Source organism: Phoenix dactylifera, chromosome 7, assembly GCF_051530095.1.
Source record: "Phoenix dactylifera cultivar Ajwa chromosome 7, Ajwa_hap1_PhDact_Kaust_v1.1, whole genome shotgun sequence".
NCBI classification, from domain to species: Eukaryota; Viridiplantae; Streptophyta; class Magnoliopsida; order Arecales; family Arecaceae; genus Phoenix; species Phoenix dactylifera.
In genome coordinates this window covers 30982971-30999746 of record NC_143196.1, presented here as the reverse complement: position 1 = coordinate 30999746, position 16776 = coordinate 30982971, and the positions used below count along the sequence as shown (strand labels likewise).

At 37.6% G+C, this 16776-nt stretch overlaps 1 protein-coding gene across 2 annotated transcripts; it reads left to right on the top strand.

The window, feature by feature from the left end:
- LOC103702560 (1-phosphatidylinositol-3-phosphate 5-kinase FAB1B-like) lies at positions 1–14432 on the top strand. Of its 2 annotated transcripts, none has more exons than XM_039127196.3 (11): positions 1–1837; positions 3275–4006; positions 4251–4404; positions 4486–4830; positions 6682–7635; positions 7723–8054; positions 8147–8270; positions 8377–8535; positions 8624–10135; positions 12670–12936; positions 13854–14432. In XM_039127196.3, exons 1-11 carry the CDS (start codon positions 1233–1235, stop codon positions 14178–14180), a joined length of 5511 nt encoding a protein of 1836 aa, XP_038983124.3. In that variant the 5' UTR covers positions 1–1232; the 3' UTR covers positions 14181–14432. The 2 variants fall into 2 exon arrangements, with proteins under 2 accessions (XP_038983124.3, XP_038983125.3); XM_039127197.3 differs by having other exon boundaries at positions 10–1837; positions 7789–8054.
- The last annotated feature ends 2344 nt before the right edge of the window (positions 14433–16776 follow it).

The window sequence follows — 16776 nt, the reverse complement described above, 5'->3', positions numbered from 1 at the left end:
TTTTCCACAGGGGTAGAGAAAGCGCGAGAAATAAGCGGAAGAACGGGCGAGGAGAGAGACAGATAACGGATCAAAGGTTCGATGTTGATGATCTTTTTTTCCCAGATTATTGCTCTGAATTTCTGCGGATTCGGTTCAAATCTGCTCTCCGATTCGCTGTGACGCGTTGAGGGAGGGAATGCGGGGGATTACAGGTGCCGGTTGATATCTTCCTCCCTCTTCTTTCATCAGAGATCGCTCTTTTTGGACATCTCCATCGGTTCTGGGATCGATGTCTAGGCCTTAGAGCCTAATCCGGTGATGGTTTTATCTGCCGCAATTGCGAGGCCCATGGGGTCCTTCGCGGTTTCTCGTCTCGCGGCCTGAATTGCCCGGGGCAGTTGGAGGGATTCCGGTAGAGAGTTGGGCAGTCGAATAAGATTTTTTGGCGGTTTTTGGAGGACGAAAGGTTGTAACGTGAGCAGGAATTTGATTATGATCTCCTTGTTGTTTGTTTCATGGTTTCTGACGAAAAAAATGTTTTTTGGGATGCGTCAGCATTTGCTTGATTGTTGTATTACTAGGGTTTGAGTTCGGCAATAGAACGGGTGACCAGTTTTGATTCTGTTTGTCTGCTTTTGGAGGGGTAGCTTCGTACTGTTGGCTGAATTAGAGGCAATTTGAGAATTCTGGGGCCAGCATTTGCTGTGGAAGTGCCTTGAGGGCACTCGAATTTCCTGGAATCAGGGTTTTTGATTCACATGGAGCCAGGGTTTGAATCTGGATTGCTTTGAATGGTAAGAATGTCGAGGATATTGGGGAGAATTGAGGTTTTCTTTTTGTTGCCATTAGATGGGAGCTTTCTCTTGATGCTTGTTATAAACTTGGCTGGAAGATTTCAAACTTATTATTTTTGTATGTTTCAATTGAATCGCTGGTTGTTTATTTACAAGAATCAGCTGGTTCATGGAATTTCAATATAGGATTCCTCAGGATTCCATACGAGAAGTAAGTTTATTCAGCCTAGTATTTGAAAGGTTCTGAAGAAGGCATGATACAGATGCTGCTTGGTTGTTTCCTGAGAGGAAGCTGAGTTATATTTCAATTGAGGTGGGTTTTTTTGGGGTGGGGAGGGGGGGGGGGGGGGGGTGAGAGAGGGGGAGTGGGTGTTGAAAATAGTGAATTTTGCCATTTGATTTTGTGGCATCAGATGAATATTTCGGAATGACTTGGATTTGGAGGGTCTGTCAACGATGGAAACCTCTGATAAGGCATTCTCCGAGATAGTTAGCATGCTGAAGTCCTTGATCCCTCGACGGTCCGAGCCTGCGAATGTATCAAGGGACTTTTGGATGCCCGACCACAGCTGTAGAGTTTGTTATGAGTGTGATTCACAATTCACAATCTTCAACCGCAGACACCATTGCCGTCTTTGCGGGCGTATTTTCTGTGGAAGGTGCACCGCAAATTCTATCCCCATTTTGTCTGATGACCCAAAGAGTCGCCGAGAAGCAAAGAAGCAGATTCGAGTTTGTAACTTTTGTTTTAAACAGTGGGAGCAGGAAGTAGCGGCAGCTGTTAATGGGGTTCAAGCATATGGTCCAATCATTAGTCCTTCACTTTCAACAACCAGTTTGGTCAGTACCATGTCCAGTGGGACTGTTAACAGCACAGCCACAACCATCTGTTCCTACTCAACTGGACCTTATCAGCATGTCCCATATGGTTCTGGCCCTAGTCCTGGCCAATCTGAAAATATTGAAACCTTTGCAGATAATCAGGATGCTCTAATATATGGAAGGGGCATGGACATTAGAGATCCATCTCCACCCACTCGATTAAGCTATTCTATGAACAGGTATAATTATCTTTTGGCTAGTAATTTGCTGCTTGCATGCCTTGTTTCCTTCATTGTTTTAAAATAAAAACTCATGTCATGCTTGATATCCATATGGCAAGCGTGCTGATAAGCTTGCCAAATTTGTTGGCTTGTATAATTGACTCTTTGGTTTTCTGTGATACATTTTCTGCATTGTGTCAAATCAATACATTTGAATAAATACTTTCATATAATTTTTCTGTTTATTATGATATTATACACATCTTGTCTACATGATATGCCTGTATGTCAAGCATAGCTTGTTTTTCTTTTCAATATTTATGATGGACACTAATAATCTTGTTTTGCTCAACTATCTTCTCTACACACAAGTGGTTACAAAGATTGATTCAGAATTTTAAAATATGTACAATGCACAAATCTGATTTCACCAGGCAAACTTATCTAAACCACATTGCTAAATGGTTTTGTCTGGTGTCATGTTTCTCTCAAGGGCAGTGTTGCATGGACACAGATAGGAGAATCAGATTTGAACATGTATCCAATTGTCTGACTTGGCAAGAGGAAAAAAGAGAGTTATAGGGATACATAGGATAACATATAAATTTAACTAAATTATATATTTGTACCTTTAAATGTTATCTATTTAAACATCAAAAAGAAAATGTTAGAAGGATATTATCTCATTCAAATATAACAATTAACTTAAGGATATTAGCAAAATAATATTTTGCAAAGTTGTTTCAATATCTACATCCTTAACAAATCTCAAAAAAGAACAACTACTCATTCCTAATATCATATTAGAGGATCAAACTTATTTTTGGAAGAGTTCAACTTTTTTCCAATATTTAAAGTGGTTATCAAAGAACTTAATAAGTATCCAAGTATCCGATTCAATCTGACGCAGATACATGTCCGACACGGATTTTTAGAGCTGGATGCGAGTGTCCAGGTAACACTGCTCAATGGAGGCAATATTTTCTGTTAATATTCTGTATCTTCAATGTTGTTAGCTAATTTTATATGAAGTGAATACCTCCTTAATTCTTTGACACCAACTTCCTTTAAACTTGGCTGGATGCATGAATTCATCCAGTCATGCTTTTCTTAAGTGCTTGATCTTGTTCTTTTCTCGACTATGAACTTTGGTGGTGTCTCTTCTATGTTTTCCAATGTTCCTTCGCCATATCTTGCCACTTCTACAATACTCTATTTTGATATTGAATTAAGGTATCTATTCTATTGCTGATCTTTATCCATCTCAAGTTTTTCCACATTATAACTAGCGATACTTCCTAATTTGATCTTGTCAGTAGCTAATGATACTTCCTAATTCCATAGTATGCCATTTCCAAATTGTCCATATAATAAACACAAAGGTTGAATTTAGCCAGTTTCTTTAGGTTTTCAAGGTTTTGTTATAATTCATGCATCATTGGTTTTTTGTTATAGGAGTAGCGACAATGATGATGTGTACGGTTTATGCCCTTCTAATTTGGAAGCACAAAGTTTTCAGCATTCTGATGACTTCTATGGCCAAGTTGAGTTTGATGAGATTGACCAGGATTTCCATTCAAATGATGTGCATCCTGCTGAAGAAAATATTGATGCCAAGGAAATCTGCTCTCCTCTGCATGACAACAAAAAATTTCATGCTTCTTTAGATGTTGATAAGATGGAGGAAGAAGTTGAACCTGATAATAGCTATGAATGTGATGCTGCTTCCATCTATGGAATGGAAAATACAGATGCAGAGCCTGTGGACTTTGAGAATAATGGACTACTTTGGCTTCCTCCTGACCCAGAAGATGAAGAAGATGACAGAGAGGCTGTTCTATATGATGATGATGATGAAGATGCTTCCGGAGAGTGGGGATATCTTCGCTCATCAAATAGCTTAGGCAGCGGTGAGTACCGGAGTAGAGATCGGTCAAGTGAAGAGCACAAGATGGCTATGAAAAGTGTGGTCGATGGACATTTCAGGGCTTTGATAGCTCAACTACTGCAGGTTGAAAATCTTCCTGTGGGGGAGGAAAATGATAAGGCAAGTTGGTTGGAAATAATTACATCTTTGTCATGGGAAGCAGCTACTCTCCTTAAGCCAGACACTAGCAAGGGAGGAGGTATGGATCCTAGTGGGTATGTGAAGGTTAAGTGCTTAGCTTGTGGAAATCGCAGTGAAAGGTGAGTGTCCAATAATATTGAATTCCTTGGAATATGACCTTATATGTCATGTTGCTGCTTATTTTGTCTCATATCATCTTTACTGGCTTTTGAAATGCACTTTTATTTCTTGGTAATCTTGATTGATCAATATAGTAATTGGCTTCTAATACTTCTAAGTGATATTGACTGGTGTTTTAAAATTCAAGTAGTCGATATTGTTAAGCAGCATGAATTTGCTGAACAACTTCAGTCATTTTTGTAGCACGGTTTTAAAAGGAGTTGTATGTAAGAAGAATGTGGCACACCGGCGCATGACATCCAAAATAGAAAAACCTCGTTTCCTAATTCTCGGAGGGGCTCTTGAGTACCAGCGAGTAACAAATCTGCTGTCAAGTTTTGATACTTTGCTGCAGCAGGTGTGTCAGCTGTTGGAATTTCATTTCATTTGAGTTTGCACATATTTTGTAGCTTATTCTCATGCTACACATATTGTTCAGGAAATGGATCACTTGAAAATGGCAGTTGCAAAGATAGGTGCTCACCACCCCAATGTCCTTTTGGTGGAGAAATCAGTGTCTCGGTTTGCCCAAGATTATCTTCTGGCAAAGAACATTTCACTTGTTTTGAATATCAAGAGGCCTCTCTTGGAGCGTATAGCCCGCTGCACTGGTGCTCAGATAGTGCCTTCTATTGACCATCTGTCATCTCAGAAACTGGGGTACTGCGATTTATTTCATGTGGAAAAGTTTGTTGAAGAGCATGGTGGTGCAGGGCAAGGAGGAAAGAAAATGATGAAGACTTTGATGTTTTTTGAAGGGTGCCCGAAGCCCTTGGGTTGCACTGTAAGTCATTTATGCATTCCAGGAATTCTATGCTTGTTTCAGACCTTCTATTTGGGGTTCAGTTGGATGTGACAAATTTGAATGGATTATGAGGTAGACTTTCAGCATCCAAAGATGATAATGCCTGTTATGCTAATCGACCGGTGCTTTTATCTCCACCTGCTTGTCTCCCATAGCAGCTTGTTACAAAATCTCTTTCTAATCATCAATGAATAAATTAGAGAAAAATTGAAATAATTAATCCCGTTGGGGAACAAAATCATTATTCAATCTACCTCCAATCTATAGAGCAAAATTACTGGGACCTGCAATTTAGTTTTTGGTGCTTCCTGGTTTAGATGGTTCCTAGGTGGTTCTTGTTTTAAAATAGTTATTAAGCTATAATCTTTACCAGGTATATATGGAATATTCTGCCATGTCATTTAACAAGATGCTTTAAATTTTAATTTGATCATTATTGTTTTATGGAAGAGCTATGTCGAAGAGGCTGCTTCTTAAAGTTTCTATGAGACTTAGGCCCCTTTTCGCATTACTTTTGGAGGGCCAAAGAGCATTCCTCGGAGAGCCAGAAGCTCTTTTGGATGATTTTAAGGCGTTCGATAAAAATTTTGAAACAACTTATTGGCTCCTTCAAAAGCTAAAAAAAGTCTACTAGGGAAAAAGCCCCAATTTGGAGTTTTTGAGCAAAAGCTTTACTTGAGACACGTCGAGAAGCTTTTTTTTTTTTTTTTGTGGGGCAACCAAGAGACCAAAGTTGAATTTTTAAATTAGTTTAAAATGCATTTTACTGCTATAATCATTTGAGTTGATTTTTTTTCCATAATCATGCAATTAGGATTTTTATCTTATTTATAATATCATTAAGATTAAAATATAAAAATAATTTACAAATTAACAATACTTTATAATAATTGTTAGTTTTGATAGTATAATGTAATAATATATTATTATAATAATATTGTATTGTATTTTATAATATTGTACTATATTTTGTTATATTATCTTATTACCATAATAATTATTATTATGATTCAATGATTATCAAATTTTGTTAAAATAATAATATCATATATTATAATAATATTATTATAAAATAATAATATTTATAGAAATATAGTTAGATTTTTATGATAAATATAAAAAATTATTATTTATCTAGGTCAAAATAAATAATTTATATATTAAGAATACTTTATGATAGCATCTTTTGATAGTACAAATAGTTAGATACTTGAAAGGACTATGCAATGCCCTTATTGTCATTTCTTGATACTAAACGTACTTTCTCGGTTTGTTTACTAAATAGATATTCAAATTCCACGGTATTTCAAACATGTAGTCACCAAACATCGCATAGCTTTTTATTAAAAGCTCTAGAAGTAAAAGCTCTAAAGACAAAAGCTCTACTACCTACAACAATGCCAAATAGGGCCCCACTCCCGAATATATTGGTCTGACTTTTGGACCAAGCTTCTTGTTCTCTTAATCAATTCTTCTATGTAACATATGCCATATTATGTGAATACCAGTCATAAGTCTGGCATGGGATGTGCAGGGTTCGCTTCTTTTAAATTGCATGTTAAGGCCAACATAGATGAAGGGTTTACATATTCTATGTGTATTCAATCCAATTTATTGTTGGAATTATACATATCTACATAAGTACATGTATATGTGTGTATATGGATGTGGTTTTTATTTCTATCATATTTGCATTGTGTAGGACTTCATTATCTTATGCTGGAATATAACCACCATTTATACTAGCATTACATTGCGTACATGAACAGTTTACTGAAATGCTTCCACTGTTTAGACAACTTATGCAGCTGGTGTCTTTAACTTCCACAGATTTTGCTTAAAGGAGCCAATACGGATGAGTTGAAGAAAGTGAAACATGTAGTCCAATATGGAGTTTTTGCAGCCTACCACTTGGCTTTAGAAACATCTTTTCTTGCAGATGAAGGTGCTTCTCTACCAGAACTTCCCTTGAAGTCTCCAATTACTGTGGCACTGCCTGATATTCCTTCTAGCATCGACAGATCCATTTCCAAAATACCTGGCTTCACAGGCTCTGCTGCTGGCAAGCCCCAACTTGTTAGTGATGCTCAAAGATCCCATACATCAGATTCATCTCTAGCATTATTGAATTCTGACAAAATGGTAAAGGCAACATCACTGTATTCCTCTGAAAGCAAAAACCCTCAAATGGCAGATTCTGCCTCTGCATTTAGCTTATTATCTATTGATACTAAAGGGTTTTCTGTGGAGAACAGCAACCAGGCTGAGCAAGTTGTGGAACCAACAAGTAGGCCATCCATATTATCTTTATCTACATCTGGTGCAGTCTCAAATTCTTCTCCTGGACATCATGCCATGAAAGAGAAAAATAAGGTTTGCTTGGGAGAATGTGATGAGGCTGAAACATTTAGACCCCATGACTCTGCAATTGAGCTTGACTCTGTTGTCCCAGGCAGCTGTATTGATAGTTTGGAGACCTCAGAAAGGTCTGGTGTAATGACTAACAATACCGAATTCAAGAGCAATCATATGGTAGAAAAGCAACCTGGCCCCTCCAGTTTGGCAACTTTATGTCAGGAAATTGACCAGAGGCCTGAAAACACATCAATAAAGGAAGAGTTCCCACCTTCTCCTTCTGATCATCAGAGTATTTTGGTTTCTCTATCAACCCGTTGTGTGTGGAAAGGAACTGTTTGTGAGCGCTCACATCTCTTTCGTATCAAGTACTATGGAAACTTTGACAAACCTTTGGGCAGATATTTACGCGACCATCTTTTTGACCAGGTTATCTTCCCTTTATGTTTTTATGCTAATGTTTTTTTTTATTAACAGTTTGTCTGTATTACTGACAGTAGCTTCTATTGATGTCAGAGTTATATGTGCCATTCTTGTGATATGCCTTCAGAAGCTCATGTTCATTGTTACACACATCACCAGGGCAGTCTGACTATATCTGTTAGAAAGCTTCCGGAAATTCTTTTGAAAGGAGAACGAGATGGCAAGATCTGGATGTGGCATAGGTGCTTACGGTGCCCTCGTAATTGTGGATTCCCTCCGGCAACTCGTAGAGTTGTGATGTCTGATGCTGCTTGGGGTTTATCTTTTGGTAAATTTTTGGAGCTTAGCTTTTCAAATCATGCTGCTGCAAGTAGGGTGGCTAGCTGTGGCCATTCTCTTCACAGAGACTGCCTCCGATTTTATGGGTACCTCATGCTTCACTCTTTGTTCTTTCCCTTATTCATTATCTCATCAACAACAGTCTCATATGTTAACGTTTCTGTTCTTACATGGACAGGTTTGGAAAAATGGTTGCTTGCTTCCGTTATGCATCAATTGATGTTCACTCTGTATACCTGCCTCCTTCCAAGCTTGATTTCAATTATGAGCATCAGGAGTGGATACAGAAGGAGGCAAATGAGGTCTGTTGCATATAACGAGCAAAGATGTTTTCACCTCTTTTTGACCGTCGTTCACATTTTATGACTTTGTTTTTCAGTAGATAATAATATAACTTCAATGTAACAGGTGGCCGATGGGGCAGAACTTTTGTTCAACGAAATTCTAAATGCTTTGCACCAAATTGCTGAGAGAAAGAGTATTAATGGTAGCATTAAAGTACCAGAATTGAGACATCACATTGTTGAACTTGAAGGAATTCTGCAGAAGGAGAAGGCTGAATTTGTGGTGATATGCTGTTCTCACCCTTCTCAATTTTCGGTTGATTTCTTTTCTCAGCATTCATATATTGATTGCGATTGTTGATTCATTCTAGGATTATCTACATAAAGTACTGAAAAAGGAGGCAAGGAAGGGGCAACCGGTCATTGATATTCTTGAGGTTAATAAGCTAAAGAGGCAGTTGATCTTTTATTCATATTTATGGGATCAAATGTTGATATTTGCTGCTGGATCAGATAGTGATGAAGTTCTTAACAGTTTCATTACAAGAGATAAGGAGAAGCTGACAGATCTGAATCTAGGACCGAAGCCACAAAAAGACTTTAATAGTTCAGACACTTCTCCTGGAGATTTCACAAACAATGAATTCCTTAATGGGAGCACAGATGCAGTTAACCATCAGGAGGATATCAATGATCAGCATACTCATTATTCTGATCATCAAAGATGTATAGAACTGGATTCTTTTCAAGGGAAACAAATCAAAACCCACCTTTCTACCAGCACAAGTGCAAGCGAACAATCAGTTCTTTTAGAAACCGGTCTTATTGGCCGTCGAACCCTCTCTGATGGGCAGTTTCCAATTATGTTAAATCTATCAGACACTTTTGATGCAAAGTGGACAGGTGAAAATGGTCCTTTCCTTTTTGATGCAAGCTTGTTGGATTCATCAAATTCTTTTGATGCTGCAGATGCAGCATCAGTGTCCAAGGATTCAGACGAACGAAGTGGAGCTGAAATAACTCAATCATTTGCCTCTGCATTGCTCACCAAGTTGGGGGGCAGTGCTGAGGACTTCTCAATCTGGATTAGAATGCCTTTTCTGAACTTTTATCGTCCTTTTAACCGGATTTTGGGAAGCACTCCAAGATTTACTGCTCTCAATGAGTATAATCCTGTCTATGTTCCTTTGTTCCGGGAGTTAGAGCGTCAGGGTGGGGCAAGATTTCTTCTTCCTGTTGGAGTCAACGACACAGTCATCCCAGTTTATGATGATGAACCAACCAGTATCATTTCTTATGCACTTGTCTCACCTGAATATCATATTCAGATTTCAGATGAGCGGGAGAGAACTAGAGATGGTGCAGAAATTTCACCTTTGTTGCCACCCTATGAGTCCGGAAATTTTCACCTATCTCAGTCATTTGATGAAACTACTTCCGAACCTTACAAAAGTTTTGGATCAATTGACGATAGCATTTTGTCTTTGTCTGGGAGCAGGGGCTCTGTAGGTTTGGATCCACTTATCTATACAAAAGGAATGCATGTCAAAGTTTCTTTTGCAGATGAAGGCCCACTTGGAAAAGTGAAATATACTGTCACCTGTTATTATGCAAAACGCTTTGATGCTTTAAGAAGAACTTGCTGCCCATCAGAGTTTGATTTCATAAGGTCTCTCAGTCATTGTAAAAAATGGGGAGCACAGGGTGGCAAGAGCAATGTCTTTTTTGCAAAATCATTGGATGATAGGTTCATTATAAAACAAGTTACAAAAACTGAACTAGAGTCATTTATCAAGTTTGCTCCAGAGTATTTTAAATACCTCTCAGAGTCAATAGGCACTAGAAGCCCCACATGCTTGGCTAAGATTCTGGGTATTTATCAGGTATCTGCTATTTTGAGCTTGTTCCCTTTCATTTTTTTTTTCTTTAAGTTTTTCCTTCCAATATATTTGGTTTTATTAGTTATTTCCAAGGTCCGCCGTATCGGTACCGGTCGGCGTACCGGTGGCAGCCCGGACCGGTCCGAACCGGTCCCGTACCGGTCCGAACCGGTCCCGTACCGGTCCGAACCGGTCCCGTACCGGTCCGAACCGGTCCCGTACCGGTTTTCCAATAATAAACCACAGGTACCGGATTCCACGCTGATCCGGTACCGGTCCTAGGCCGGACCGGTACGTACCGGCCGGTACGGACCGGTACGGCAGACCATGGTTATTTCATTTGGTAAATTTTTGATTTTATTTATGGCTTTTCATGCTTAAAAATAATTTGTTGTGCTCTCACTTGTTTGAGATTAACTTAAGAACTGAGAGGCAAAATAGTTCATGATGAAGCAAACATGTAGCTTGTTTTACTTGAATCCTGTTATAGTCCTATAAATTTGATTGACGATCTTGGTTGTGTACTAGAGAACAAGTATCTCGTATTATATAGTTCCTTCCATATATTTAGAATTCTTTCTTTGCAGAATCACATATTTAACTCCTTTTGTACCAATTCTTAAGGATTTGAAATATGGTGAGGAACACCTTAAGAAGACTGATATGTAGAAAAATATGGATTAAACTTTCACATGAAACTCCAAAATCAAAGTGTTCTGGTTTCGGCCAAACCAGTAGAAAAGTAAGGTTGATTTCAAAATTTGGCTTAGAACTAATTTATGGATCAAATTAATTGTAAAAATGAACTATATATGTCAATCTTTTGTCATTTCTTTTTTTCTTCATTTCAATTTTTTCCTCTAGATTAAAGTTGAATTTATCTCTTCTTAGACGAGCTGGAAATATTGCAATACCATGTTCCAGGGACATTTAGAGCAAGGCAAACTGGCAAAGTTTCCGAGACACATTTAGCTGTCCTAAAACTCTTTCCTCATAAACATTTGGAGTATCATATGGTATATATTGTGCCAATAAAATGATATGGTACACTGTCTGTACAGTTTCTTTTAAATCAAAGCTTTTGAAATTGGAGCTACAACCACCAAAACTGCTGAATTGCCAAATCGAAATCATAGTAGAGCTTTGGAACCTCAGGAAAGTGATCTAAAAATTCTTAAAATGAATGATTGTGTATTTTCTAGCCTTTAATTGAAATTAGATGGTGGATCAGGAGTTAAATAGCTCATTCATCTGGATAGATAGTATTGAACATGTCAGTTATTATTACAGTAAATCATCTTGCAAAAAATGAAGAGAGAAACCTGGCTCTCCTTTTTTTAATGAAAGAGTTTGGGGACAAATACCTAGATATTGAATGGAACCAAATTTATAGATCTTTGGAAGGATAGGGGCTAGGACTGTACCAGGTGCTTATACATCAACTTCAATCGTATATCATTATTTGAGGATATGAAGGAACAATATTGATATTGGATAAGGGGGCATTACAAATCTCATTAATATGTTCTAGTTAGCTGTATTTCCTGCAACTATTGCTGAATTCGTGAATCAATTCCACCTTGTCCACCTTAAGTAGGTTTTCTTGATCCTATCCAATGGCTACATCAGTTCAGGACATAATCAAACACACCATTCTAGAGCTGCTATAATTTACCTAGTTAGCCATTTAGAACTTCTGAAGAAACTTTGAGAACAGATGTTCATGAAGAAAGTTCTGTGGAGATCTTGTTCCTTTGTAGTGAATGATTGTGTGTTTACAGCTCAAGGATTGGATTGATGAACAACTCAGGGAAATGAAATTGAAATGAAGAAATGAGATAGGGAGATGAGTGGATATATCAATACCATGGATCTAAGGCCAGTCCGCATCGCAGGCATGATATGTACTATGTCAGCGCCCTACTGGCAAATAGCACTGGTGAAATATTGGCTATATGCCAATATATATTGGCATGCAGCCATGTGTGCCAAACATTTGTCCTGCTTAGCATAGCATCATGTGTAATGTGGCAGCACCAGGCCAGCATGTGACTAGCCTGCAATACTTAAATCCTTGATCAACCCAAATAAGAACAAGGTGTTTCATGAAGTTACAACAACTAATCAAGTTGAAGGAAGCTGATATTGTGGGGATGATGGTTATCAAACAAGAAATTGTTTGAAGGAGGTACATATAGCTTAGGTTAGAAACAAATAAAATCATTAACAATTAAACAAATGTATTAACCATAAAATGCTGAGAATATAAAGTTTCACCATGCATGGCAATATTTAGTAGTATTCAACAAAGCTTTCAGTTCTATGAATCTTGAATAATCTAATAAAAAATGATCTTGCTAAGTTTTTTTTTTTGGGAAACTATGTACCTGTGTTTTCATCATTGTTTTCTGCAATCCCAGTGGAATTGTTTATCAGCTTTTCTTACGACTTGTTTTTGCTAGTTTTATACACTACATTTTCATATCTCCATAGCTTGAGGAATGTAATTGCTTGCTTTACTCAAACCTTTTATACAGGTTACATCAAGGAACCTGAAGGGTGGAAAAGAACTGAGGATGGATGTGCTGGTTATGGAGAATCTTTTGTTTGGAAGGAATGTGACAAGGTTGTATGACTTAAAGGGATCTTCAAGGTCACGCTATAATCCAGATTCAAGTGGTAACAATAAAGTACTTCTTGATCAAAACTTAATCGAATCAATGCCAACTTCTCCAATTTTTGTGGGGAACAAGGCAAAGCGGCTGTTGGAGAGAGCTGTTTGGAATGATACCTCATTCCTCGCGGTGAGTAGAGCAATTGACCCTGATGTTGGCCAAATTATCAGGGTGGTTATTACTTTGTTGAAAAATATTTTCGATGTTTTCTAAATCTTCATTTATACTCCTGACTGCAGTGCAATGTTGCTAGAATACTTCATTTTGACGCTGAAAATAACTTGAAGTAATCATAAAAATGTTATTGCTTCTCTCAGGAAATAGTCATACCAGATTTATACCTTAAATTTTTTTTCTCAACTTTTAACCTTCTGATTTGAACTTCTAACTACAGTTACATTTTGTCTATTTCTTCAAATTTCTATATTCTCTCTAACTATTTGAGTTCAGAATGGCTTTAATGATCCTAGAGCATAATCAACTTGGTTGTGCCCTGTTGGTAAGTTACATGGTGAGGCATGAAACTTGGTAATCAACACCATTCAATGATCTATGACTCCTTAGTGCTTGTAATCAAAATCTTTGAATGTTTTAGAGACTCATTTCTATTCATCAAGTGATCACCAAACAATACTTTTTAATAACAAAATAAAGATCTGTTTTGAACTATGGATACAAACTATTCAACTCACCGGAATTTCAATATATTTTGAGATATCCAGCACATGATTCACAACATGGCTTGTTGGCTTAAATCGTTCAAAGTGTATTTTTGTATGGGGCATAACCAATTTAGTTACACCTTTGGAACATTAAGCCATTCCTTTGTGTATTTCCTTTATTGTTCTAAAATTTGCTGGAGCCACATTCTTCTTCCCTCTTATTTTACTCCATTTCATTATGTTAGGAAATATCCATTTTCCGACCTTCTGTAGTTTCTAATGAACTAACAATTATTGCTCATTCTGAACTGTATTTCGGTTTCTTCCTTGTTAAAAAGTCAATGTGATAAATGTCTTATACATAAATCGCTAATGATGTTACAGTCCATAGATGTAATGGATTACTCTTTACTGGTTGGAGTGGATGAGGAGAAGCACGAACTGGTACTGGGAATCATAGATTTCATGAGGCAGTATACGTGGGACAAACACCTAGAGACATGGGTGAAAGCTTCAGGAATTTTGGGTGGGCCGAAGAATGTGTCTCCAACAGTGGTTTCACCAAAGCAATACAAAAAGCGGTTCAGGAAGGCCATGTCTGCATATTTTCTTGTGGTCCCAGATCAGTGGTCACCCCCTACAATTATCCCCAACAATTCACAGACTGATGCCTGTCAAGATATTCAGCAGGATGGTTCATTCGAAACATAAGATAGTTTCTGTAAATTTCAAGATGTAAGTATGGGAATCACAAATCTTTCTAGGGCTTCCTTCATATATTCCTCCTTTTTCCTTTTTCCTTTTTTATTCTTGTTTTTATCCCTACAGTTGGCAGCCTCATTCGTATTCTATTGTATGTTTGTGAATTATTTTTTGAGGATGCAGCACAACACCTTCTACATGCCAGAGAATATTGGCATACTATTAAATAACCCCCGCATATACAATACAGGAAGTTGTTTATGCTTTGTCTTTTACCTTTATTTTATGCTTTATCTTTTGCCTTTATGTTGAAGTTCTATACGCTCTAGTTTTTGCCTGTCCTCTAGTCGCTGATTTGTTGACTGCAACAAAACCAGAGCCATCCAGGAATCCTGGCTTGGATGCTATGAAGGCTCCTCTTTGACTGCTCTTATTGAGGCACAGACTTCTTCATTTGCTCTCCTATCAAAGGCAGTAAGCCCTCTATTCAAGTAGCAACCTCTTTATCCTTCATCAACCTCTTCTTCAAGAAAACTAAATCCTTTTACTCATGGCTTCCCTGTTCTTAAGAAAAGCACTTGCTACAAGGGTGTTTTTATCTCTGCTCTTTTTTGGGTCTTGGAATTCACCACTGCACACTCTTAAAAAGATAACTGCATGTCCTTCTCAAGGTTCTTGTTGCACTAAACTGAGTTTCCCCAACAAGAGGTTTTCCTCATGTCCACTTGTGTGGTTGAACGGTTCTTGTATGCCATGCAAATTTTGTGACAAGAACAGTGCTAGATCAGGACAGACTTGGATCACACGCCACCCCTGGTTTCTGTCCAAACCAAGGTTAAGGTGTCGTCTACAACTCATGGGGCAGTTTGTGGTGCAAGAATCATGTTGATGAAATATTACCTACATGTGCATGTAGTCTAGCATCACTCATGTGATTATGATATGGAAATAATTTTCCTTTTCGTTTTTGTCCCCAGATTTCTTTTATTAAACATTTTATGATATGTCCAGTACCTTTCTAATCTTTGTGATTTTGATCTCACTTACATGTGCACATTAACCATTGAAAATTCAAAGCACATACTTTGAATATGTCACTGTTTATGTTCTATTTTCTCTTTTCATGATGTATTTGGAGTGAAAATTTTTATCTTCTATTTTATTTAGCCAAAGAAAGAGATATTGGACAAATGCTTCTGGATGGAGCTGTTTGTTGTTTCAACAGAACCCAAGAGATCATTGGAGGTTATAAGAGAGCATGGGGGCATTGTTATAGCATTTGGTTGTGTGCTGGTGGTATGGCTGAGAATCATAAGAGATTTTGTGAATGATCACTTACTCATGTAACTTGTCTCGATCATAACGAGATGGAATTGTGCTTGAAGCAAAATGGAGTAATGCACTACTAGCTCAAGGGGCAGTTGGAGCCAATAGAGGTTGTCTGGCCATGCACGGTAATATAAATTTATGACCTTGGTGATGAGTCCATAGTTCAAATTTAGAGGTAGAGAAAGCTATACATGAGCAAAGAGGAGTTTGAAATTGCACAAAGTTATAATGGGAAGGAAGATGAATGAAAAATGCAAAGCGGTTATGATTTTAATTATATTACTTAATTTTTTTACAGGTATAAGTTCCCGTAATTTCGGCTGATTACAAATAATCCTGTTCAGTTATTGAATATAAACACCTACATATGATGCTGTAATGGTAAACCGTTGTAACATACATGGATCGAAGGAAAGGTGGGTTCAACGTATTGCTCTCTAGGATTAGCGTGGGTAGGTTCCAAATGAACCATGCCACTCATGAACATCTCTTCGCTTGTCAGCTAATTTAAGCACATTTGTTATGGAAAAGGAGCTGGTGCTCAAGCTGCTATTTGAGACTTGACTTATATATGAGCTGATTTTGAACACTGGCTGGATTTTTGAGTATTTGCCCAAGCTCAGCTTGAGAATTAGCTTGTTCAAGTGGCTCATGAGCCGAGCTTGAATGCTGGGACTGAGCATTGTACGAGCACAAGCTGTGAACACCCTGGAAGCATAACCAAGGTGAGTCTGAACAGTTTGTTTCATCATGGTTTGGCTTAGGTTGGCTGGTGTGCAATGTGCCCCCTGAAATGTATTGATGTTACATGTGTTATATGCAGTTAGGCACATGGTTTGTTTTTTTTTTTTTTTCTTTTTTTCAATGTAGGTCTGTCTGATTTATACATGTTTAACCATAAGTTAGGGATAAATGACTATTGGAACCAAGAGCTGCTTATAAAATTTTCAGTCAACAAAAAATAGACCTAAATGGCTGTTGATTTCGGGGGAGGACCTCAATTTCTTTTGAATTGTGTATATTATTTAATCTTGCTGGCTGGTGGAAGTATGTCATTGATCCAATCATGGGACATTATTTGTCCTTGTTGAATTCTATTGGTTTTCATGTAAAATTTCATTTATTTAACCTATTGAAAGATTGATCTTTGTCTGTCTATCAGGAAAAATGTTGTGAATTTTGAGATGTTGGTACTCTCAACATTTAGATGTATGTTAATCGTGAAATTGTCCTTGTCACAGTGAGAGTATTAGAAGAGGGAAGAAGTTAGATCAAG